Here is a 26,345-nt window from a genome sequence, read left to right on the forward strand (position 1 = left end):
AGCATCTTAGATGCTTAAAGGGTCATCGTTTCTTTTGCTAAGTGCCACATCTTTTAGTTATTCTTGATGATTCTTGTAAGAGGGAATGGTCCTTAGGGTACAATGGTGACACTGTCCTTTGTGTGGCTCTTTCCTATGTACAATGATAATTACAATTATGATAATACCCTTTGCTCATATGCCACTTTAGAGTTTTCAAAAAACTTTCCCATGTATAACTCACTTTCATCTTTAGAATTGCTTCCTTGGGATAAATATAAAGATCTGGACAAGTGTTGTGAGTGTTCGAGTTGAAAGAGGTAGGCGGGGAGTGCGGAGTGTGTGTGGGTTCTCCAGTTAGGCCAGATTTAAATCCCTGCTAGCTGTATGATCGTGAGGCAGCTGCTTCATCTCTTAGCCTTAGTTTCCTCATCTGTAATATGGAGATAAGTATACCTACTTTGAGAAGTTGTGATTAAAATGACCAGCAAATGCCCTGGCAATAGTAAGAGGTCACGGTAACATCAGGCTGCTCCTTCCACCTCTTACCTGCTCTCGCCCATATACATTTCCAGGGCTGAAAGCAGGCAGGCCAGGAGGACACGGTGTATTTTCCTTATATAGACAAATAAGAGTCAATTGGTCTTAAGCTTACCATCCTGTTCAATTTGTGTCAATCACAACAATGTTAACTTTAAATATTGTTAATATTCAGTTGATAAGTATTAGTATACATGTAGATTGTTAGAACTGGAAAATCTGTCTGCTTTGAAAAAGAACTTGAAATTTGGACATTTGAAAAAGAAAATTTTTTTCATTGGTATAATTAGATTAAAAGATTCATTTATTTTGTTTACATCAGAAGTTTAAACAGGAAATGGTTATAGTTACCATTAATCTTCTGGCTTGCTTGTACTCTTTGAGGATACTGCTGACATTTTCCACAAATCCTGCTTGGGCAACCCACCGAATGTTAAAATTCTCCTTCACAAAGAGAGCTTCCATTCTCAAGTTGACCAATAAGTGGTCAAGACACTCTTGCTAAAAGATAATGGAAAATTCTTTTTTTTTTTCATTTTGACAGTTATAATAGACCAATATCACTATCATTATTTTTAGAAGTAGAATACACTCATTAAATATCAAAGTCAATGAATCCAGAAAGAAGTATTTGCAGAAAATGTTCTGGGATATTATGATAGTTCTAAACTCTCCCCATATTTGCTTGCTTATTACAAGCAGAATCTGTGGCTCTTTCAGGGAAAAAAGCAGTCAAAAAAGTAGGAAGACACTGGGAGCAGAAGAGTAAGATTTCTCTTTTAAGATTTTAATAATACCTATTTTTTAATTTATGTGGCCCTGTGGTTCAAGATCCAAAGAAACAAAAAGCATGGAGGAGAAAACTCCCTTCGACTCTTGACCACCACTGAGGCAGTTCTGCTTCTTAGAGGCAACCAATCACTTCAATCCTTTCAGAAACATTCTCAAGTTTAGAGTTTAGATGTAATTTATTCCTAAAAAGAATTATATCCTAAAATAAGCCTTAAAAGCACACTGCAGTGGAGAGTTCTGGTTGACCAAGGTGGTGGTATATGACTCTCCAGGTTGCATCCCCTCACCAAATATTTGAAAAACTAGCAAAAACTAGCAGGAGCCATCTTCCTCAAAACTGCTGAAAATAGTTAAGAGGTTGCAAATTCAGTGTGCCAAATTAAAAAAACCACAGCTTTAAAAACAGTAGGAGAAACTCTTGGGGCCGTTGCTAGCTCCAGCCACCAAACCCTCCCCAGTACACTGTGTCACCAGCCTATACTCCCACTGTGGGTCCCTGGCTTTGTTCCAGAGGGAGCAAAGTAACCCCTATGCACTGCCTGGGGTATCTGTAAGTTGGTGCCAATCTACTGACTGGCAGCCTAAAAAACTGTACCAGGGTGCTCATCTCTGGCTTGCCCTCCCAAAACTTGCCCTGGAGGCAGAACCAGCTTGCAGATAACTAAAGCTTGGTAAGAAACATTTAAGTTAAAGCAGCCAGGGACAAAGTATTACTGAATTTAACACATACAATAGAGAACCAGGGAGGGGGGGAGTGTCTATTTCACAGGGAATGGAAGGAACGTTAAGATCCCTGTGAATGGGGGGAATTCCTCAGGTCAAGAGAAAACACAAGGCCAGGATAAGACAGGCATTCAGGAGAGGAGCTTGCATCTCATTTTGCCTTGGACTGATCTTGAGAGAAGTGCTAATCTCTGAAGGAGAGCAACAACAAAGACGGCCAATTTGCAAAGACTGAAGTGTTTATTGCATTGGATGGTTTGGTTTTGTTAGCTCATGAAACGCAAGGAAATCTGTCATATCACTAGCTGGATATAAGCTTAAGAAACAACTTGGGGACTAAATCCCAAAGTTTACATATTAAAATATTAAAATGGACAATGTGCAACAAAAGATTACAAGACAAACAAAGAAACAGGAAATGATGGGCCATTGAATGGAAGAAGATAAAAATTCAGACACCATCAGTGAAGAAGACAAAACTTTGTACATACCAGACAAAGACTTAAAAAAAAAACTACAATATACACAAGAAGATAAAGGAAAACATGGAGAAACAACTAAAGGATAGCAAGAAAACAATGAATGAACAATATGAGAATTTCAATAAAGATAAATTTTTATAAAGAACTGAATAGAAATACTGGAGTTGATGACCACAATAACCGAAATTTTTAAAAAAAGTTTTCTTAGAGGGTTTCAACAGCAGATTGGAGCTGACAGAAGAAAGAATGAGTGCCTTGAAGATAAGATAATGAAATAATTTGGGTTGAAGAGCAGAAAGAAAAAAGTATGAAATGTCACCCAGGACAACTAACAAAATGTTGAAGATGGACAACCCCCATCCCAAAAAACAAAAGAGTATCTACAACTACAAGCAAAACAGTTCCTTCCATCTGCCCCATAAGATCTAAGCCCACTCTCAAACTGAGGCACAGCAGGCAGCACCATCCCCGAATCCTCAAGGTGGAGGAATGAATAAACATAAAGGCGGGAATGCAACCATGGACAAAGTGTAGTAATGGAAGAACATGTAGCATTGTTACAAAGATAGTAGTTCCCAGAGGTTCTGAGGGGAGAGGGAGGGAATACTAGGTGGAGCATAGAGCATTTTTGGGCATTGGAATTAAGTGTAAATCACAGTGTAAACTATAGACCTTGGTTAGGAGCAATGTTTCAATATTTATTCATCAACTGTAACAAATGTACCACACAATTGTAAGATGTTATTAATCCGGGAAGTCATGCGCGGGGTAGAGGGTGGGGTATATGGGAATTCCTTATATCTTTTTTTCCCCTTATTATTTATTTATTTAAATTCTATATCCTTATACCTTTGATGTAACTTTTCTGTAATCTAAAACCTCTTTAAAAATAAAGTTTATTATATTTTTTGAAAAATAAAAGAAAAAAAAGTGAACAGAGCTTAAGAGACCTGTGGGGCACCAACAAGCGTATGTGCATTATGGGGGGCCAAGACAGAGAAGAGAGAGAGAAAGGGACGGAAGGAATATTCAAAGAAATAATGGCAGAAAACGTTCCAAATATAAGGAAAGACATGCATACGCACATTCCAGGGACAAGGACAGAATTCTGAAAGCTGCAAAAGAAAAGAAACATGTTATGTACAAAGGAATCCCAATAAGATTAAGAGCCAATTTCTTATCAGAAACCATGGAGGCAAGAAGGCAGTGGGACAAAAATATTTAAAATGCTCAAAGAAAACAATTGCCAACTAAGAATTTTATATCAATGAGACTGACTTTCAAAAATGTGGGAGAAATCAGAGACTTCCAGATTATCTGAGGATCTGAGGGAGTTCACCACCACTGGACCTGCTCTACGAGTAATGAATGCTAAAGGGAGTTCTTCTGACTGAAAGGAAAGGATACTAGTCAGTGGACAAAAGTGGCATAAAGAATAAAGACCTCAGTAAAGGTAACAATATGAGTAATTATAAATGCCAGCATTACTGTATTATATTTTTTGGTATGTAACTCTACTTTTTACTTCTTACACATTCTAAAATTCAAATGCATAAAAGAAGTTATAAATCTATGATTTGGGATGTATAATGTATAAAGATATAATTTGTTACAAATACAACAAAAAGGTAGGGGGATGGAGGGGCATAAGAAGAGTGTGCTTGCAATTGAAGTTAAGCTGGTATCAAATAAAATGTGATTGTTATAGATTTAGGATGTTAAATTTAAGCACCATAATAACCACAAAGAAAAATCTGAACAAATAAATATATAAGGAAATGATAAAGGACTCAAAATGGTATACTGTAAAAAATCAAATAAATGTGAAAGTAGGAATTTATGGAGAATTGAGGAACAAAAGGTATAAGACATACAAAAGCCAAACAGAAAAAAATCAGAAAAAAAAGTCTTATATTATCAGCAGTTACTTTAAATGTAAATGGATTACACTCTCCAGGCAAAGACTGGCAAAATAGATTTAAAAAGCAAGATAAAACTATATGATCTTTACAAGAGATTCACCTGAAATTCAAAGACACAAGTAGGTTGAAAATTAAAGAATGGAGAAAAATATATACCATGCAAATAGTAACCAAAAGAGAACAGGAGTAACATATACTAATAATAGATAAATTAGACTTTACATAAAAACTGTTGTGAGGGACAAAGAAGGTCACTATATACTGTTAAAGGGGTAAATTCAACAAGAAGACATAACGATTATAAATTTATGTGCACCTAATGTCAAAGCCCCAAAATATATGAAAGAAATAATGGCAGATTTGAAGGGAGAAATAGAAGATCCTATATTAATAGTAGGAGATTTCAATGTACCACTTTCAATAATGGATAGAACATCTGGACGGAAGATGAGTAAGGAACTATAAGGCTTGACCCTTAAGGCTTGAACCACAGAATAGTTGATACAACAAATCAATTGGATCTGACAAATATATCTGAAATATACAAAATATTTCACCAGCCAGAAGCAGAATACACATTTTTTTCTATGCACATGGGTTATTCTCCAGGATAATCCATATGTTAGGTCACAAAACAAGTATCAATAAATTTTAAAATATTGAAATCATATAATGTATCTTTTCCAACCACAATGGAGTAAGCTAGGTCAATAACAGGGGGACAGGGAGCAGATGTGGCTCAAGCAGTTGAACGTCCGCCTCCCACATGGGAGGGCCTGGGTTCAGTTCCGATGCCTCCTAAAGAAAAAAACAAATGGACAGTGAGTAGAAAATGAGCAAAAAACAACAAGCAGACAATGAGCAGACAACAAGCAAAAACAATGAGCAGACAATGAGCTCAAACAATGAGTAAAAAATTAGCAAAAGCAGTAAGTAAACAGATGAGGGAGCCATGGGGGGTGGGGAATAATAATAGAGGGATAATTGGAAAATTCACAGATATGTGGAAATTTCACAGTACACTCTTGGCCAATGGGTGAAAGAAAAAAATCACAAGGCAAATTAAGATATATCTTGAGATGAATAAAAATGAAAACACAACATACCAAAACTTATAGGATGCAGGAAAGATAGTCCTGAGAGGTACGTTTATAGCTGTAAATGCTTACATTAAAAAAGAAGAAAGATCTCAGATTGGATACCTAACCTCACACCTGGAGGATCTAGAAAAAGAAGAGCAAAACTGAAGCAAGCAGAAGGAAAGAAATAAAGATTAGAGCAGAGATATGAAATAGAAAATAAAAAACAATAGAATAAACAAAAGTTGGTTCTTTGAAAAGATCAATAAAATTAGCAAACCTCTAGCTAACTGATGAAGAAAAAAGAGAGAATACAAATACTAAAATGAGAAATTCAAGGGGGGACATTATCGTGGATGCAACAGGAACAGAATTGTAAGGGCATACTATGAACAATTGTATGCCAACAAATAAGATAACATAGAAAAAATGGACAAATGCCTAGAAACATACAAACCTCCCACACTGACTCAAGAAGAAATAGAAGATCTCAAAAGACCAACAACAAGAGATTGAACCAGTAAACCAAAAACACCTCCCATTAAAGAAAAGCCTGGGACCAGATGGCTTCAATGGTGAACTTTACCAAACATTCCAAAAAGAATTAGCACCAATTCTGCTCAAACTTTTCTAAAACATTGAAGAGGAGAGAATACCTCTTAACTTATTCTATGAGGCCAACATTACCCTAATACCAAGCCAGATATTAAAAGAAAATTACAGACCAATAACCCTTAAGAATATAGATGTGAAAATCTTCAACAAAATACTAGCAAACCAAATCCAACAATAAGTTAAAAGAATTCCAGGTATGCAAGGGTGGTTTACCATAAGAAAATCTATTAATGTAATACATTAACAGAAGAAGAAAAACCACATGATCTTCTGAATTGATGCAGAAAAGGCATTTGACAAAATCCAGCACCTCTTCTTGATAAAAACATTTATAATAGAAAACTTGGAATAGAAGGAAACTTCATCAACATTATAAAGGGCATGTATGAAAAACCCACAGCTAACATCATGTTCAAGAGTGAAAGACTGAATGCTTTCTAAGATCAGTAACAAGACAAGGATACCCACTGTCACCACTGTTATTCAACATGTGCCTTGCCATATGACAGAATCTAGGAGCACCGGCAGCTGGTCTTCATGGAGAAAGCATCACCTGATGATATCTTGATTTGGACATTTTTATAGCCTCAGAACTGTAAGCTTGCAAGCTAATAAAATCCCCATTGTAAAAGCCAACTCACTTCTGGTATATTGTATCTTGGCAGCCTAGCCAGCTAAAACATCTGTATTAGTCAGCCAAAGGGGTGCTGATGCAAAATACCAGAAATTTGTTGGCCGTTATAAAGGGTATTTATTTGGGGTAGGAGCTTACAGATTCCAGGCCATAAAGCATAAGCTACTTCCCTCACCAAAGTCTATTTTCACATGTTGGAGCAAGATGGCTGCTGGCGGCTGCGAGGGTTCAGGCTTCCTGGGTTCCTCCCTTCCAGGGTCTTGCTTCTCTCTGGGTTCAAGGTTCCTTTCTTCCCAGGACTTGCTTCTTCCTGGGTTCAGGGTTCCTCTCTTCCTGGGGCTGTCTTCTCTTTCCTCTGTGAGCTTACTTCCCAGGGCTCCAGCTTAAGACTTCAGCATCAAACTCCAACAACAAAAAACCCTCAACTCTGTCCTTTGCCATGCCTTTTCCGTGAGTCCCCACCCACCATGAGGTGGGAACTCAATGCCCTAATGACGTGGCCCAATCAGAGCCCTAATCATAACTTAATCATGCCCAGGTACAGACCACGTTACAAACATAATCCAAAATCTATTTTTGGAATTCATAACCATATCAAACTGTTACAACATCTGATAAAGGTTTCATATGCAGAATATATATACAGAAATCCTACAACTCAACAACAACAAAAAAACAAACAATGCAATCAAGAAATGGGAAGAAGGTTTGAAGAGTCATTTCACCAAAGAAATTATATAAATTGTCCAAAAAGCACATGAAAATATGCTCAACATCATTAGTCTCTGGAGAAATGCAAATCAAAACCACAGTGACTACCATTTCACACCCACTAGAATGGTTACCAAAAAAAAGGGTTAGGGAGGATGTGGAGAAATAAAAACTTGCTCATAGTCAGAAGGAATGTAAAATGGTGCAGCCGCTATGGAAAACTGTTTGGCGGTTCCTCAGAAAGTTAAGTATAGAATTATCATGTGACCCAGCAATCCCACTTATAGGTATATGCTGAAAAGAATTAAAAGAGGGGATCGAACAGAATATTTACACACTGATGTTCACAGTGGCTTTATTCACAAGTGCCAAGATGGAAGCAACCCAGTGTCCATCAAGATTAATGGATAAACAAAATGTGGTCAAATCATAAAAAGGAATGATATTCTGATATATGCAACCACATGGATGAATACTGAAGACAATCATGTTGAGTGAAATAAGGCAGACACAGGAGGACAAAATATTGCATGATCTCACTGATATGAAATAATTACAATAAACTAATGGAGTCAGAAACTGGAATACAGGTTTACCAGGGTATAGAGGGGAGGCAGGAAATGGGGAATAATCTAGAATTTCTGTTTGGGGTGATGGAAGAATTTTGGCAATGGATGGTGGTCATAGTGAATGTAATTAACACCACTGAAGTAAACATCTGACTTCAGTTAAAAGGAGAATTTTAAGTTGTACATATGTTACTAGAATAAAAACTAAAAAAAAAACCAAACACAATAGGACTATACAACACAAACTTTGAACCCTAATGTTTACTATGGACTATAGTTAATAATATAATTATAATAATAGTGTTTCTTGAAACATAACAAAGATACCACCCACACTAATGCAAAGTATTATGTAACAGGGAAAATTGGGGGGATGGGGGGCATATATGATTCTGTATTTTCTGCATGATTTTTCTATTAACCTACCATTTCTCTAATAAAAATAAATAAATAAAAGTACACTGCAGATTTCTTGTATGTGCTACTATAGAGATTAAAATTGAAGACATCATGTATGATGAAATAAGCCAGACACAAAATACCATCTATATTTTTTGGAGTAATGAAAATGTTCTAATACTAATTTCAGTGATGAATGCACAACTCTGTGATTATACCAAAAACCATTGAATGTGTACTTTAGATGGATTGTATGGTAGGTGAATATGTCTCAATAAAATTGCTTTTTTAAAAAAGGACATATATTTTATGATTCCATATTTAGCACATGAAAATTCATAGGGACAGAAAGTAGCTTACCAGTTTCTAGGGGCCAGGGCCTTGATGTGGGGAGGGAAACGGGGAGTTATTGCCTAATTGGTGCAGAGGCTCTGTTTGGGGTAATGAAAAAGTTTTGGTAATGGGTGGTGGTGATGGTATCACGACATTGTGAATGTAATTAACACTACTGAACTATACATGTAAAAGTGGCTAAAGTAGGAAGTTATTTTAAAAGAAGCTTTAGATTACATAAATGTTACATTGAAAATAGAGGGGGAAGCGGATGTGGCTCAGCTAATAGAATGTCCACCTATCATATGGGAGGGTCCAGGGTTCCACACCCAGGGCCTCCTTGACCCATGTGGACCTGGCCCAGGCTCAGAACTGCTGTGTGCAAGGAGTGCCATGCCATGCAGGGGCACCCCCACGTGGGGGTGCCCCACACGTAAGGAGTGTGCCCTGCAAGGAGAGCTGCCCCATGTGCCACACGGAGAGCTGATGCAGCACGATGATGCAGTTTCCTGGTTCCACCGAGGGTACAAGGGGACATAGAAGAACACACAGCGAGTTGACACAGAGAGCAGACAATGGGGAGGAAGGTGAAAGAAACAAATAAAATAAATCTTTTGAGTCATGAATTTGGTCTGCTGTGTCCTAGGAGCCCTTTCAGGCCAGGTAGGGATGTGCCATTGTTTGCCTTGGGAGCCAGCAAGGGGCTAAAGATATATGACTCTCTCAATCTCTCTACTAACCTGGACTGATTGTTAAGGACTCAGGGGGAACTGGATTTATTTCCTAGCCAGGAAAAGGGAGGGAGCTGCCAGAGAAGGCTGGAGAACTGTCTCAGGGAAAGGTTGAATACAAGGCTCCTAGCCTCCAGACAGGAAGCTCTATCACATTGATCCAATCTGTGTTGCAACAAATACATTCTGACCAGGCATTGAGCTGAGAGCTGCCAACAAGCGCCATCTGCTGGCAGACCAAGGAAGTGCATGTGAGAAAATTAAAAGTAAGTAGGAGAGGCTTTTTCTGGCCTCTATAGCCTCCCTCCCCAAGGCCCTAGGAAGTGAGTCTACGACCAATTACTGGGTCCAGTGCCCAGTTTTGAGCAACCAGCAGGGACAATCCTAATAACCCAGGTCAAACCAAGAATCAAAAAGCAGTGGTAACACACAGCCTTCTGCCACTAAATCCCTACAAAAGAGAGAGAAATTAAGTGTGAGTAAACTACATACTAATCAGATGCCTAGATTGCAGCAAAAATTATGAGTCATACTAAGAAAAGGGAAGACATGGCCCAAGAAAAGAAATATATCAAAGCAGCCCCAGAAGAGATGTAGAATTTGATAGAACTAATCAGTGAGATGCACACAAATTTTCAAAATTAATTTAATGAGCTGAAAGACAATATGATTGAAGAGATAAGTGACATCAAGCCATTGAGCCAGTGCAAAGAAGAATTTGAAATCCTAAACAGTAACAGAGCTCAAGGGTATGAAAGGCACAATAGATGAGATAAAAAACACATTAGAAAATGGATGTGGCTCAAGCAGTTGGGCTCCCATTTACCATATAGGAGATCCAGGGTTCCATGCCTAGGACCTCCTGGTAAAGGCAAGCTGGCCTGTGTGGGAAGCTGGCCCACATGGAGTGCCAGCTCTTGAGGGAGTGCTGGCTGACACAGAGAGCTGGCACAGCAAGATGATGCAACAAGAGACACAGAGGAGACACAATGAGAGACATAGCAGAACAGGGAGCAGAGGTGGTGCAAGAGAACGATCACTTCTCTCCCACTCTGGAAGGTCCCACGATCAGTTCCCGGAGCCACCTAATGAGAACACAAACAGACACAGAAGAACACACAGCAAATGGGCATGGAGAGCAGACAACAGAGGAGTGAGGGGGAGAGAAATAAATAAATAAATCTTAAAAAAGACACACACACACATTAGAGGCATAAAACAGCAGACTCAAAATGACAGAAGAAAGCATTAGTGATACCAAAGACAGAACAGCTAAAACTGAAGAGAGAGATAAGAATGGAAAAAATTGAGTAGGGGCTCAGACAGTTGAATGACAACATGAAATGCAACAACATAGGTGTCATGGGAGTCCCAGAAGAAGAGAAGGGAAAGGGGACAGAAAGAGTATTGGAGGAAATAATAGCTGAAAATTTTCCAACTCTCATGAAAGAAATGAACTTATATGTCCAAGAAGCACACCGTATTCCAATTAGAATATATCTGAATAGACCTACTTTATGACACATACTATTCAGAATGTCAAATGTCAAAAATAAAGAGAAAACTCTCAGAGCAGCAAAGGAAAAGCAAACATCACCTACAAGGGATGCCTAGTAAGACTTATCACAGATTTCTCTTCAGAAACCATGGAGGTTAGAAGACAATGGTGTGATACAATAAGGATGCTGAAAGAGAAAAACTTCCAGCCGAGAATTCTTTATCTTGTAAAATTGTCCTTCAAATATGAAGGTGAGTATAAAATACAAACAGAAACTAAGAGAGTTTGCAAAAAAGAATCCACCTTTGCAGGAAATATTAAAGGAAGCCTTAGAACCTGAAAGAAAAAGACAGAGAGGCTTGGAGGAGAGTATAGAAGAAAGACTAGCAGAAAGGATAACCAAAAGAGTAAAAAGACAAACAAAAATATGATATGACATATGAAAACCAAACAATAAAATGGTGGAAGTAAACAGTGCATTTACAATAATATCATCGAATGTGAATGGATTAAACTCCCCAATCAAAAGATACAGACTGACAGAATGAATTAAAAAACATGAGCCATCAATATGCTGCTCACAAGAAACTCACTTTAGCCCCAGGGATACAAAACCGCTGACAGTGAAAGGTTGTAAAAAGGATACACCATGCCAAAAGTAACCAAAAAAGAGCAGGTGTAGCTATACTAATAAAAGACAAAACAGACTTTAAATGCAAAAAACTTATGAGAGATATAGAAGGCCATTATATATTAATAAAAAGGACAATCCACCAGGAAGATATAATAGTCACAAATATTTATGCACCTACCAAGGGTGCACCAAAATACATGACAAAAACTCTGGCAAAACTGAAGGAAGAAATAGATATCTTTACAATAATTGTTGAGACTTCAACACCCCATCACATCATTAGATAAAACAACTAGACAGAAGATCAACAAGGAAAAGAGAACTTGAACAATATTATAAATGAGATAGTCCAAACAGACATATACAGAACATTGCATCCAAATTCAGCAGGTTAAACATTCTTCTCAAGTGCCCATGGATCTTTCTCCAGGATAGATTACCTTAGGGCACAAATCAGCTCTCAATAAATATAAAAAGATTTAAAATATAGAAAGCACCTTCTCAGATCTTAATGGAATGAAACTGGAAATCAATAATAGGCAGGAAAAAAGTAAATTTGCACATGTGTGGAGGCTAAACAACAGATGCCTAAATAATCAGTGGGTCAAAGAAGAAATTGAAAGGGAAAACAGCAAAATATTGAGACAAATGAAAATGAGAACACAACTTATCAAAACTTAAGGGATACAGTGAAGACAGTCTTGAGAGGGAAATTTATAGTCCTAAATGCCTATATGAAAAAAAAAGAGTTAACCTCAGTTTTAACTGAATAACTAGAGAAACTAGAAAAAGAACAGCAAATCAATCCCAAAGTAAGCAGAAGGAAAGAAATAATAAAGATTAGAAAATAAATGAAATTGAGAACAAAAAAAAAAATTGGAGAAAATCAACAAAACCAAAAGCTGGTTATTTGAGAAGATCAATAAAATTGACAAACCCCTAGCTAGACTAACAAAGAAAAAAAGAGAGAAGATGCAAATAATATGATCAGAAATGAAAGGGAGGAAATTATAACTGACCCCACAGAAACAGAAAGAATCATAAGAGGATATTATGAACAAAGTCAATAAAAATAAAAATTAAAAAAAAAAAAAGAATTTCTCAGTGAATAAACACAGCAAAAGAAGAATGAGAAACATATCAAAAAGTTAAATTCTAACTTTTATGTGTTAAGAATATGGGTGTTTTTTTTTCTCTGCTTAATACTTTTCTAAATTTAGGTTGAAAGAGCATATTATGTTGTTAATAAAATATAGACTTTACATAAAAAAAAAGAGGATATTATGAGAAACTGTATGCCAACAAACTAGACAACCTAGATGAAATGGACAAATTCCCTAGAAATGCACAACCAACCTATACTGACACTACAAGAAATACAAGAACTTAACAAACAGTCACATTTAAAGAGATGGAATCTGTCATAAAAAATCTCTCTGCAAAGGAAAGTCCAGGACCAGATGGTTCGCTGGTGAATTCTATTAAGCATTTAGAAAAGAATTAACATCAATTCTGTTTAAACGTTTCACAAAAATTTAAAGAGGAGAGAAAACTGCCCAACACATTTTATGAAGTCAGCATCACCCTAATACCAAAGCCAGATGAAGATACTACAATAAAAGAAAATTACAGACCAATCTCTCTAATGAACATAGATGCTAAAATTCTCAACAAAATACTTGCAAACTGAATCCAACAGCATATCAAAAGACTTATACATCACGACCAAGTTGGATTTATTCCTGGTATGCAAGGCTGGTTCAACAATCAATGTAATACACCACATTAACAAATTAAAGGGGAAAAAAACCACACAATATCTCATTCGACACAGAAAAGGCATTTGACAAAATCCAGCGTCTTTTTTTTGATAAAAACTCTTCAAAAGACAGGAATAGAAGGAAAATTCCTCAATATGATAAAAGGCATATATGAAAAGCCAACAGCCAACATCATACTTGTTGGGGAAAGGTTAAAAACTTTCCCTCTAAGATTAGGAACAAGACAAGGATGCCCACTGTCAGCACTGTTATTCAATATTGTAATAGAAGTTCTAGCTAGGGCAATTAGACAAGGAGAAAAAAAGTTATGCAGTTAGGAAAAGAGGAAGTACAACTCTCACTGTTTGTGGATGATATGCTCCTGTATTTAGAAAATTCCGAGCATCCACAACAAAGCTAGTTGACCTAATAAATGAGTTCAGCCAAATGGTAGGATACAAGATCAACATGCAAAAATCAGTAATGTTTTTGTACACTAGTATTGAACAATCTGAGGAGGAAATCAGGGGTAAAATTCCATTTTTAATAGCAACAAAAAGACTCAAATACCTAGAAATTAATTTAATCAAAGAAGTACAGGACCTATATGCAGAAAACTATTAAAAAAATGCTAAAAGAAATTTAAAAAGACCTAAACAAATGGAAAGACATTCTGTGTTCATGGATTAGAAGAATAAATATCGTGAAGATGTTAATCTTACCCAAACTAATTTATAGGTTCAATGTAATACCAATCAAAATCCCAATAGCTCACTTTACAGAATTAGAAAAGGCAATTACTAAATTCATTTGGAAGGGAAAGTGCACCCGAATAGCCAAAAGCATTCTAAAAGAAGAGTGATGTGGGAGGAATTTCATTGCCTGACTTTGAAACATATCACAAAACAGCATGGTACTGGCATAAAGATAGACACATGGGTCAGTGGAATAGAATTGAGAATCCAGAAATAAACCCTCACCTATACAGTCAATGGTTTTTGACAAACCTACCAAGTTAATGTTAATGGAACAAAACAGTCTCTTCAACAAAATGGTGCTGGGAAAACTGGACATCTGTAACCAAAAGAATGAAAGAGGACCCCTATCTCATTCCCTATACAAGAATCAACTCAAAATGGATCAAAGACCTAAATATAAAAGCCAGGACCACAAAACTACTAGCAGAAAATGTAGGGAAACATCTTCAAGACCTTGGAGTAGGCGGTGGTTTCTTGGACCTTACACCCAAAGCACACGCAACAAAAGAAAAAGTAGATAAATAGAACCTCCTCAATATTAAACACTTTTGCACCTCACAGGACTTTGTCAAAAGGGTGAAAAGGCAGCCAACTCAATGGGGGAAAATATTTGGAAATCACATATTTGACAAGGGTTTAATATCCAGGATATATAGAGATGCTATAACTTAACAATAAAAAGACAAATGACCCAATTAAAAAATGGGCAAAAGACTTGAATAGACATTTGTCCAAAGAAGAAATATAAATGGCAAAAAACACATGAAGAAATACTCAACATCACTAATGATTAGGGAAATATAAATCAAAACTGCAATGTGATATCATTTCACAACTATCAGAATGGCCACTATTAAAAAGACAGAGAACTACAAGTGTTGGAGCGGATGTGGAGAGAGAGAAACATTTATTCACTGCTGGTGGGAGTGTAGAATGGTACAGCCCCTGTGGACCGTTTGGCAGTTCCTAAAGAAGCTTAATATAGACTTGCCACATGACCCTGCGAAACCACTACTGGGTAAATACCCAGAAGAACTGACAGCAGTGCCACGATAGACATCTGCACACCAATGTTCATAGTGGCATTATTCACAATTGCCAAAAGTTGGAAACAACCCAGGTGTCCATCAACAGAGGAATGGATAAACAAACTGTGGTGTAGTCACACAATGGAATATTATGCAACTCTAAGAAGAAATGAGGTTGTAAAGCATGTAACAACATGGATGAACCTGGAGCGCATTATGTTGACTGAAGCAAACCCGACACAAAAGGACAAATACTGTATGATTGCATTACTATGAGCCAAATATATTATGTAACATATTGTATGATTAAAAAAAATTTATATGTATCCAGTATATCTAATTGAGAAATGTATGTTTTTATTCAACTGTATTTTCTTTTAATTTTTAAATTATTGTTTATATTTCCAATTATTAAATACACTAAATAAAGTTTTTAAAAAATTACACCGTATAGGGAGCTGATGTAGCTTAGTGACTGAGCACCTGTTTCCCATGTATTTCTGGACTCAGCTTTCAGGTTTGGAGAACCTGACCATATAAGCACATTGGCAGGTGTCTTCAGACACATTTTAGGGTTCCAGGTGTGTCATGTGTGTCTGTTTGGGGGGGGTGATGTCCATCCTCTTAATGTGAGACCTATATATGGAGAAAGGACAATTTGATAGTACTGGGTTCAATCCCTGGTACTGCCTAAAAATTTTTTTTTAAAAAAGCATAATCATTTTCTTTATTTTGATGGAATCAGAATCTTAACCTCCCATCTGAATTTTAGAAAGCAGTCAAAAGAATAAGACTCAGTATTTGTGCAGCATTTTACACATGTCAAACAGCTTTTGAATACATTTCCTGGCCACAACCTGTGAGGGTTCAGAAGAGAAAAATCCAAGGTTTACAGGAAAGAATTGCCAAGGTTAGAGCATCCTTAGGTTAGAACATCCAGCTGTGCATCTCACAGCCAGTTAGAGGTGGAGATGGGCTCCAAATCCCTCAAGACCCAAAATATTTACAAAACAGTTTGTTTTTTAAAAAGAGTCTTTTATATACTAACTGTTAAGTCCTTTGTTAGGAAAGCATTTTCTTTTGGTAATTTCTGGATTTTCCCAGGACCGGTATTTTTACTGATGCACTGTTGGAGAGAAGCAGAAATGTTATTTGGTGTACCTGCAGGTTTTATATATGTAAATACACAAAAGTACATTATACAAAATATATATACAAAAAATAACATTTACAAAATAGAGGGTAGTGTGCTGAGGGAATTCATCCATTTACTTGTTCCACAGATATTTAACCATCACCGTTGTACGGAGAAAGAGATGAGTAAGACCCGATGCTTGCCCTCAAGGAGCTCCCAGTCTGAAAGGGGAGACAGAATTGTACAATGATGGTTATCACGCGCAATGTTTGCAGTGCAGCAAAGAGGATTCTGGGAGTGATAATGGGAGGGAGGAGCGAGGGCACCATGGAAGATATCTGAGCTGAACCTAAAAGATGAGTCAGGAATGCCTGGAAAAGAAGAGGAGAATGCAGCACGGCTGGACTCCAATGGGGTGGCTGGAGCCAGAGGCCCAGACAGGGAGCGGTAGCTCTCACAGACCTAGAATTCCTGGACTCAGCTCTCAGGTTTGGAGAACCTGACCATATAAGCACATTGGCAGGTGTCTTCAGATACATTTTAGTGTTCCAGGTGTGTCATGGGTGTCTGTTTGAGGGGGGGAGTGACGTCCATCCTCTTAACATGAGACCTATATATGGAGAAATGACAATTTGATAGCAATTTCCCAAAGCACATTCTGAAAACTTAGAGAGTGAGGTTGGTTTTTCTTTCCCTTTTAAAAAAAAAAAATATATATATATTTTTCTATTAGAGAAATTGTAGCTTTCCAGAAAATGCAGAGTTCTCAAATACCCTTCCTCACGCACACACACACTCAGCGGAAGATGTTTTCCTACGCATTCTTGTAGGAGTTTTATAGCTCTGGTTCTTGTATTTAGGTCATGGATCCATTCTGAGTTAATTTTTACATATTGTGTGAGGTAGTGGTCTGCCTTCATTTGTTTGCACACGGATGTCCAGTTTTCCAAGCACCATTTGTTGAAGAGACTATTCTTTTTCTATTGACTTGGCACCCTTGTTGAAAATCAAATGGCCATAGATGTGAGGCTTATTTCTGAAATCTCAACTTGACCATTGGTCTGTCCTTGTGCTAGTACCACGCTGTTTTTTTTGTTGGTTGCTTTGTTGGTAATTTTTCTTTTTATTTAAAGCACCTTGCATTTGTGATGGATGCTTTTTGGATTTTGCCACACACTTGAAGGTTAAAGGTTAAATTATTTTTTACATGCAGGTAGTGTGAATAGTTTTCCCCACCTGGAAATAATGATTCTAGAAAGATGATATACCACATGGGTTAAGTGTCTTTTTCAATTGAAAAGCTACAGACTGGCTAGTTATATTTCTCCAAAAAACCCCCACAAACTGATTAATAACTGAATCTCTAGCCGACGTATTCAAAGCTGAGCCGATTAGAAATGCAAAGCCAAGTGCTCAGGTCCAGTTAAGGGAGCCGTCTACACAGACTCTTCAGCACTAGTGGTGCTCCTTGACTCTAGGAGCTGGAAGATAGCCTGATAACCCCACTCAGAGCATTTCCCTCAACTAGCCTTTTCCCAGTTTCTGACTCATGAATAAAGGTGACACTTTACTTCTATTTCACAAAACTTTTTCCAAGCAGTTTTTATTTACAATGCCAACTTTTAAAAGGTCACTAAACTGAAGTTACCTGAACAGTAAACTGGGCAGAAATCGCTTTACATGAAGAGGGAAAACCCTCCCCAGTGGGCTGTCTATAGAGATCTCACAGTTCAGTTTTACTCAGAGTAGAGAAAAAAGAAATTTCTATCATACTGGGAGAAACTCAGCCATAGGTTTGGAATCTGTACTCAAACTACACATGCGATGAGCATGATATTCTGCTAATAAAAGGACTTGCTGTGCATTTGTCTCCTGTCTGTCTAGCACTAACAGCTGTAAACAGCTGTGCAGCGAGTATCTGTAACAGTCCTCACAGTGTGGCGGTGTCGGGCACATCACTTCATTGGCTTTCTCCGCATCCTGGGCTTCCTCCTCTTGCGTAAACTCACTTCTGAGATTGATGGTCTTGCGAATCTCCTCAGGAGCTTTCCCCTTGAGCATATTCACAACAGTCTTGCGTGTAAATCAAGGAAACCCTTGATGTCTAAGTAGTTTGCTGCCAGAATAAATTAAAAAGTGTTCCCTGGGAAAATATAACTGGAGTGACCTATGGACTGTGGTTCACAGCAATCCTGTGATATTCTTGCATCTTTGCCAAAGATGTTCTGTGTGAAAATAGGGTATGGGAAAAGTGTGCCAAATATACACGACGGACCATGGTTGGTGGGAAGGGTCTAATGATACTATCTCATAATCAGTAACCAATGTTCCCCCACAGTGTGGTGTGGTGGTGAAGGGATGTTGTATAGGAATTCTACACATGTGCATGATTGTTTTGTAAGTTCACAACTTCTGTAATAAAAATCTATTTTAAAAAATAGGGTAGGTTGGGGGAAAAATACATTAAATGTAAGATATGGATTATAGTTAGTAGTAATATTTTGAAGATATTCTTTCAAATTTGTAACAAATGTTCCACAACAATGCAAGGTGTTGGTGGCGGGGTGATGTATGGGACCCCTGCATGATGTTATGCATGTTTGTTTTATAGGTTCACAACCTTTCCTATGCATTTATTGTTTATGTATGTTCATGTGTGAAGGATATATTTCAATAAAATTGAAGAAGAAGAGAAAAAAGATGTCCTGGGAGGGGATGTAGTTCAAGTGGCTGAGAGCCTGCTTCCCACGTACAAGGTCCCGGGTTTGATCCCTGGTACCTCTACCTCCTAAACCAAACAAACGAAAAAGCCAACTCCCATTGGGGAGCGGGTGTAGCTCAGTGGTTGAGCACCTGTTTCCCATGTATGAGGTCCTGGGTTCAGTCCCCAGTACCTCCTTTAAAAAAAAGTGCCCCCTAGTCAACTTTCAGGAATTCTTGGTCCCAAACAGGCATATCACCTGTTCACTTTCCTTTGTTTGCCTCATCCTCAGGAGGAAGAGGGTCCTCTTTGTGGTGGGTGCACCCCTGCATGGCCTTTTTTAATATCACCATATTGACATTTGGTAGAGGAACCAGGTCATCATCTCCTTCATCATCCATTCTCAAGTCTTCCAACATGGTTTCTTTTTTTTTTTTTTTTTTTAAAGATTTTTTTATTTTTATTTATTTAATTCCCCTCCCGTCCCCCGGTTGTCTGTTTTCTGTGTCTTTTTGCTGCGTCTTGTTTCTTTGTCTGCTTCTGTTGTCGTCAGCGGCAGGGGAAGTGTGGGCGGCGCCATTCCTGGGCAGGCTGCTCCCTCCTTCGCGCTGGGCGGCTCTCCTTATGGGTGCACTCCTTGCGCGTGGGGCTTCCCTACGCGGGGGACATCCCTGTGTAGCACGGCACTCCTTGCGCGCATCAGCACTGCACATGGGCCAGCTCCACACGGGTCAAGGAGGCCCGGGGCTTGAACCGCGGACCTCCCATGTGGTAGACGGACGCCTTAACCACTGGGCCAAAGTCCGTTTCCCCAACATGGTTTCTATAGTCGCAGATTGTTTGGCAATTTCCACACCACCTTCAAATAGCTCTCCATTGGAACTTGGCAGTTTAATTGAAGGTATGCTGTTTGGTCTCAAGGAGACTGTGGACCGGAAGCTGATGAGAGCAGGATGGTGTCAGCACAAAAAGAAGGAAAAGGCAGAAAACAAGGCCATTCACCATACTGTTTTGTTTTGTTTTTTTCACCATACTGTTTTGACCACTGTTACTTTGCAATAAGTTTTTTTTTTTTAAGATTTATTTATTTATTTATTTCTCTCCTCTTACCTCCAATCCCCACCCTGGTTGTCTGTTCTCTGTGTCTATTTGCTGCGTCTTCTTCTTTGTCCACTTCTGTTGTTGTCAGCGGCTCAGGAATCTGTGTTTCTTTTTTTTGTTGTTGCATCATCTTGTGTCAGCTCTCCGTGTGTGCGGCGCCATTCTTGGGTAGGCTGCACTTTCTTTCGTGCTGCGCGACTCTTCTTATGGGGAGCACTCCTTGTGCGTGGGGCTCCCCTACGCAGGGGACACCCCTGCATGACACGGCACTCCTTGCCCACATCAGCACTACTCATGGGCCAGCTCCACACGGGTCAAGGAAGCCCAAGGTTTGAACCCTGGACCTCCCATGTGATAGACGGATGCCCTAACCACTGGGCCAAGTCCGCTTCCCGTGCAATAAGTTTTTAAATTGGGAAGTGTGAGTCCTCCAACTTCATTCTGCTTTTTCTAGATGGCTTTAGCTATCTGGAGTTCCTTACTCTTTCAGATAAATTTCACAATTGGCTTTTTCATTTCTGCAAAGAAGGTTATTGATGTATTGTTTGGGATTGCATTGAATCTGTAAGAATTGACATCTTAATGATATTTAGTCTTCCAGTTCAAGAACACAGAATGTCCTTCCATTTATGTAGATCTTTGATTTCTTTTAGTAAAGTTTCATGGTTTCCCATGTATGAAGTCCTTTACATACTTGTTTAAATTCATTCCAAGGTAACTGAATTTTTAGTTGAATTTGTAAATGGAAATTTTCTCCTGATTTCTTCTTGCAATTGTTCATTATGAGTGCATAGAAACACTACTGATTATTCCATGTTGATCTTGTACACTGCCATTGTGCTGAATTTATTGGCTTTAGTAGCTTTTTTGGGTATTTTTCAGGATTTTCTAAATATGGGATCAGGTTATCTGCAAACTGGGGAAGTATTACTTCTTTCTTTCCAATTTAGATGCCTTTTATTTCTTTTCCTTACCTATTGCTCTGGCCAGAACTCCCAGTATGATGTTGAATAACAGTGGTGACAGTGGGTATCCTTGTCTTGTTCCTGATCTTAGAGGGAAAGCTTTTAGTCTTTCACTCTTCAGTGTGATGTTATCTGTGGATTTTTCATATATGTCCTTTAGCATGTTGATGAGGTTTTCCTCTATTTCAAGATTTCTATTTTTTTAAAAGATTTATTTTTTATTTATTTCTCTCTCCCCACCCCCTCCCCCCAACTGTTAGCTGTTCTCTTTGTCCATTTGCTGTGTGTTCTTCTGTGTCCGCTGCATTGTTGTCAGTGGAACCGGGAATCTGTGTCTCTTTTTGTCGCGTCATCTTGCTGCATCAGCTCTCTGTGTGTGCAGCCACACTCCTGGGCAGGCTGCATTTTTTTTTTTGCATGGTGCGGCTCTCCTTATGGGATGCACTCCTTGTGCGTGGGGCTCTCCTACACAGGGGACACCCCTGCATGGCACTCCTTGTGTGTATCAGCACTGCATGTGGGCCAGCTCACCACATGGGTCAGGAGACCCTGGGTTTGAACGCTGGACCTTCCATGTGGTAGGTGGATGCTCTATCAGTTGAGCCAAATCTGCTTCCCTCCAAGTTTTCTAAGTGTGGTGTTTTGTTTTGTTTTGTTTTGTTTTTGCATTCTGATTGATTTTCTTGTGGTGAATCACCCTTACATACCTAGAATAAATTCTATTTGTTCATGGTATATAACTCTTTAGTGTGCTGTTGGATTTGGTTTGCTAGTATTTTGTTGAAGATTTTTGCATCCATATTCATAAGGGATATTGGTCTATAATTTTTTTTCTTGTGATACCTTTATCTGGCTTGGAGTTAGGGTGATTTTGACCTCATAGAATGAATTAGGAAATATTCCCTCCTCTTCAATTTTTTGGGAAGTTTGAGCAGGATTGGTGCTAATTTTTCTTGACAGGTTTGGTAAAATTTATTTATGAATCCATCTCTCTTGGGCCTTTATTTTTTGGGGAGTTTTTTGGTTACTGATTCAATCTCTTTACTTGCTATTGGTCTTTTGAGATCTTTTTTCTTGAATAAGTGTACATAGTTTGTGTTTCTAGGAATTTGTCCATTCCACCTATTTAATCTGTTAGCATGCAATCATTCATTGCATCATTTTATAATCCTTTTTATTTCTGTTGGGTCAGTAGTATGTTCCCCTTTGCATTTCTGATTTTAGATACCTGTGTTCTCTCTCTGTTTTGTCAGTCTAAGCCAAATGTTTGTCAGTGTTTTTTAATCTTTCTGAAAGACTGACTTTTGGTTTCATTGGTTCTCTCTGTTGCTTTTGTGTTCTCTATTTCATTTAATGCCCTAGTATTTGTTATTTCTTTCCTTCTGCTCACTTTGGGTTTAGTTTGCTTTTCTTTTTTTAGATCCTCCAGGTATGAGGTTAGGTCTCTGATTTGAAAGCTTTCTTCTTTTTTTTAATGTAAGCATTTAGAACTATAAATTTCCCTCTCAGTCAAGACTTCACTGCATCCCATAAGTTTGGTATGTTGTGTTTTCATTTTCATTTGACTCGTGATATTTCCTAATTTCTCTTGTGATTTCTTCTTTGACCCATTGGTTTATTTAAGAGTGCATTATTTAATTTCCACACATCTTTGACTTTTCCATTTCTCCCTCTGTTACTGATTTCTAGCTTCATTTCATCATAGTAGGAGAAGATACATTACATAATTTCAAGATTTTTGAAAGTGAGTTTGGCTTTAAGGACATTCTATTTTATGAGTCCCCACTCTTATTAGGACACTTGCTTTTATAACCATACTTTAAGAAATAAAATAAAATTAAGAAATTATATCAAAATATGAGTTGAAATGAGTGTACCTTGACTATGTCCTCCAGGGTATGAACGGACTCATCCACAGCAACCAGGTAGTGAAGCTTTGGCACATGGTCTATGATGTTTTGTATCACTCTGAAAATCAACAGGTTAAGTCAACCCCAGAGGGAAAAAGCAAATGAGAATTTTTTTTCACAGTATACCCCCCATCCCCACCCACAGGCCAGGTATGGTGTTTGGTACGTTAATAGGTTATCTGACTTTATTTCCAAAAAAGGCAAGGGTTGGAATTGTTATCCAAGAAATGAATGATATTTCCCAGGTTGAATACTCTTGGGAAAGGAGAAGAGCCAGAATTTGAAACCTAATACAATTGGCCCTGGATCCCATCTTTCTAATATATTACACCCACTGTGAGTATCTGACACCTACAGCCCTTCAGCTTCTGAAGCCCCTGACTTCCCAGCTGCCCATTTGAGTCTCACAACAATGCTTTGGGGTAGAAGTTTTACAAAGCAAGATTCAGAGAAGCTGTGACCTTCGTAAGGGATCCAGTAGTGCTAATGGCAGCTCAGGTACTGAGCCCAAGATTGCCAATTCTGCGTTCATGACTGCCAACATTTCTGAGTATAGTTGATTCTCAATATTTGCAGTAGTTAATGTTCTATGAAGTCTACTACAAACATTGACCTGTTGCTCCTAGGAGAACTACAGGGATAGATCCCAGTAAGCCTCTGGTCACCACAATTTCATCAACCAGTCAACACATAAACTTGTTTTAGTAGTGTTTCTGTTCACAGCCAACAGCACTATAACGCATGCCTTAAATAGCTTCTTTCCTCCACAAGGCCCACGATGGCCTTCTTGAACTTAGCAATGCTAGACAGCATTTCAGAACCTCACTTGGGGCCATTTTAAATATCAAAATACCAACAAAAAGCACAAAAGTACAAAAAATTTAGCACTAACTACACTGTGAAAAGGACAAGAAGGTCATGTGCTGCCTGGTTGGACCTCAGCTGAGAAGGTACATGTTGAGCGAATCCAATTTTCTGCTACTCTCTACACATGTTCACAAATGACTGATGAAAGCATCTTGAATATTGATTTTGAATTTTTTCAATAAGTTTTAGTGAGTACGCAAATTGCAAATACAGAATCTACAAATAATGAGGATCCAAATGTTCTTAACACTGTGGGGACTGTGCTAAGGGCTTACAGAAGTTACCCCACTTAACCCTCCCAACAACCTTATCAGATAGGTCCTATTATTATTCCCTTTTTACAAATGAGAATATCGGGCAGGGAGGTTAAGCAACTTTCCCAGTCACACAACTAGTAAGTATCACACATGAAAGAATTCCAGAGAGAAACAACAGCGAATAAAATTCTATCACAATGACTTGTCATTTTTGCCTCCATTTTAACTTCACCTTTTGTAAAATGAAAATAAAGCAAATGCACACTCCTACATGTCCACTTCACATTTATTTTATATTAATTTCTCAGAATACTTCAGCTTTTAGCTCCTTCCCTTGTTAAATATTTGACAATCATCAAAGAAACCTATAGGAAAAGAATGTTACTTAATGGGGGGCTGGATCCTTCTGTAATGAGAATAATTTCACTCTCTTATTTACCTGTTTGGAAGTAAGATGTTAAGGACTAATGCTAAGTAATTTGTTTTAATAATGTAAAAGATTCTTTTACTTATTAAAAAACCTGATAATACAATGACATAATTCTCTGCAGAAAAAAAATAAATCTCTGCACAACTACCTCTCTGTCCAGGATTATTGTTGGCTGGAGCAGATCTAAGTTTGGTGGGGTCTGAAGCCTAACACATCAGAGGATCCTTTTTTAAGAAAAATAATAAAAATTAGGTGAAGGAGTTTGGAAAGAGTCCATGCAGGGGAAGAGCTCTGGTGCTTAAGCTTCATTGTTTCATTGCAAATCCACCTGGGGTATCAGGGACGTCTGGGTAGCTTATTAGTAGCCAGTGGATGGGGGGAAGAGGGGGAGGGAGGTTTAGGAATCTGGAAACCAGAACCTCCACCAAGTGTAGAAACTACTCCCTCCTGGGAAATGAGCTGCGGGGTGGGGGAATAAAGCCTCCAAGACTTGAAATGTACAGCTGATGAGCCACAAATACAGTGAACCACTTCATTGGCCGAGGGTTTAAGTCAGGCTCTTTAAAGAAGGAGAACGGTCTCTGGACCTGATCATACAGTCAGGATGCTATGTGATTGTAAAAAGCATGTGCTAACTTTACCCATAAATGCCACCAAAAAAAAAAAAAAAGCTTGAGGATTAGAGTTTGCCACCTGATTTCCTGAATTTAAGTTGGTTGGCTGGACATGTCAATCTCATGTGGGACCTGGGAATAGGCAACTGTGTCCCCAGAAAGCACACACCATGTTCGCTTCCTTTCTAAAGTTAGAGGGAGTCCTATTCATCTGATAAAGTCTTTAGAGGTAAACCTGAACTTGTCATCAGAGGCCTGGAGCTATTTCCTCGGCTGTAGAACCGAGATAACACAGCACCTCTGCAGGGGGTTGTGGTGAGGAATAAAGGCAGTAGTCTATGTGAAGGCCTCAGCACCGTGGCCAGGTAAGTGCTCAAAAATGCTCGCTTATAACAAACTTAGCTCCATTAAGCCTACGAAAGTCATAGCTCTGTGAAAATGCTTACCCTGCCAAATCAAGAACATGAATTGTGGGGATCACATTTGTTCCATTGCCATAAACTGGTAGCGCAGGCACCTCTCCCAACCACGCTGTCTGAATAGAAAGAAAAGCAAAAGCATTTTTCCTCCAGTTACAAATGTGTGACTATTATGGCTCACATTCAGAGGCATCCCTACGTGCTACAGCAGTCTACAGTCTGCTCTAGGAGATGTCTTATGTCGGTCCTAATAAGATCTTGGAGCTAGTCAAATCCTATTGAGATAAATAAATGTAGCCTCAGGACCAAAATGCTTTTAAAGAAATCTATAATCAAATAGGCTATCTTCATTATCTAGAGAGAGAGAGAGAGAAAATGCTGTCACGTGCAGAACGTTTTGCATTCTCCCAAAACCACTGTAATGATCATCAGTTCTTAGACGAATTCTCAGGAGATTAAGTGTCTTGCAGAAGGTTGTGCTGCTGGTGAGGTGCTGAGCCTGGACTTAAGCTCCAATCTTCAGAGTCCAAATCCTTGTCTTTTCACTTCATTAAGTATTTGAATAACCAAATAGTCATGCCAAGTATTGTTTAGTACTAGGTTATTTCTAATTGCTTTTAAAGAGTAAAGGAGGTAGGAGTGGGTGCCACAGCAGATTGATCACTAGGTCTTGTAAGACATTTTGGACCTTCGGGAACTATTTCAGGGCTTTAAGCTGTGGCGTGGCAACATCAGATTTGCTTTTGTTGCCATGTGGAG

General features: G+C 38.4%; 1 protein-coding gene across 1 annotated transcript in view; it reads right to left on the reverse strand.

Annotated features, from left to right (window-relative positions):
* The window catches only part of AK7 (adenylate kinase 7), a 133,519-nt gene that overhangs the window by 22,933 nt on the left and 84,241 nt on the right, over nucleotides 1-26,345 (reverse strand). Inside the window, exons 7-10 of the mRNA XM_058291966.2 lie at nucleotides 25,614-25,702; nucleotides 22,967-23,057; nucleotides 16,236-16,313; nucleotides 871-1,020 (exon numbers count right to left, since the gene is read on the reverse strand). Of these exons, the coding sequence (XP_058147949.1) occupies nucleotides 871-1,020; nucleotides 16,236-16,313; nucleotides 22,967-23,057; nucleotides 25,614-25,702 (408 nt within the window). The remainder of the gene's footprint in view (nucleotides 1-870; nucleotides 1,021-16,235; nucleotides 16,314-22,966; nucleotides 23,058-25,613; nucleotides 25,703-26,345) is intronic.

This window comes from Dasypus novemcinctus, chromosome 3 (assembly GCF_030445035.2).
Source record: "Dasypus novemcinctus isolate mDasNov1 chromosome 3, mDasNov1.1.hap2, whole genome shotgun sequence".
Classification (NCBI taxonomy): domain Eukaryota; kingdom Metazoa; phylum Chordata; class Mammalia; order Cingulata; family Dasypodidae; genus Dasypus; species Dasypus novemcinctus.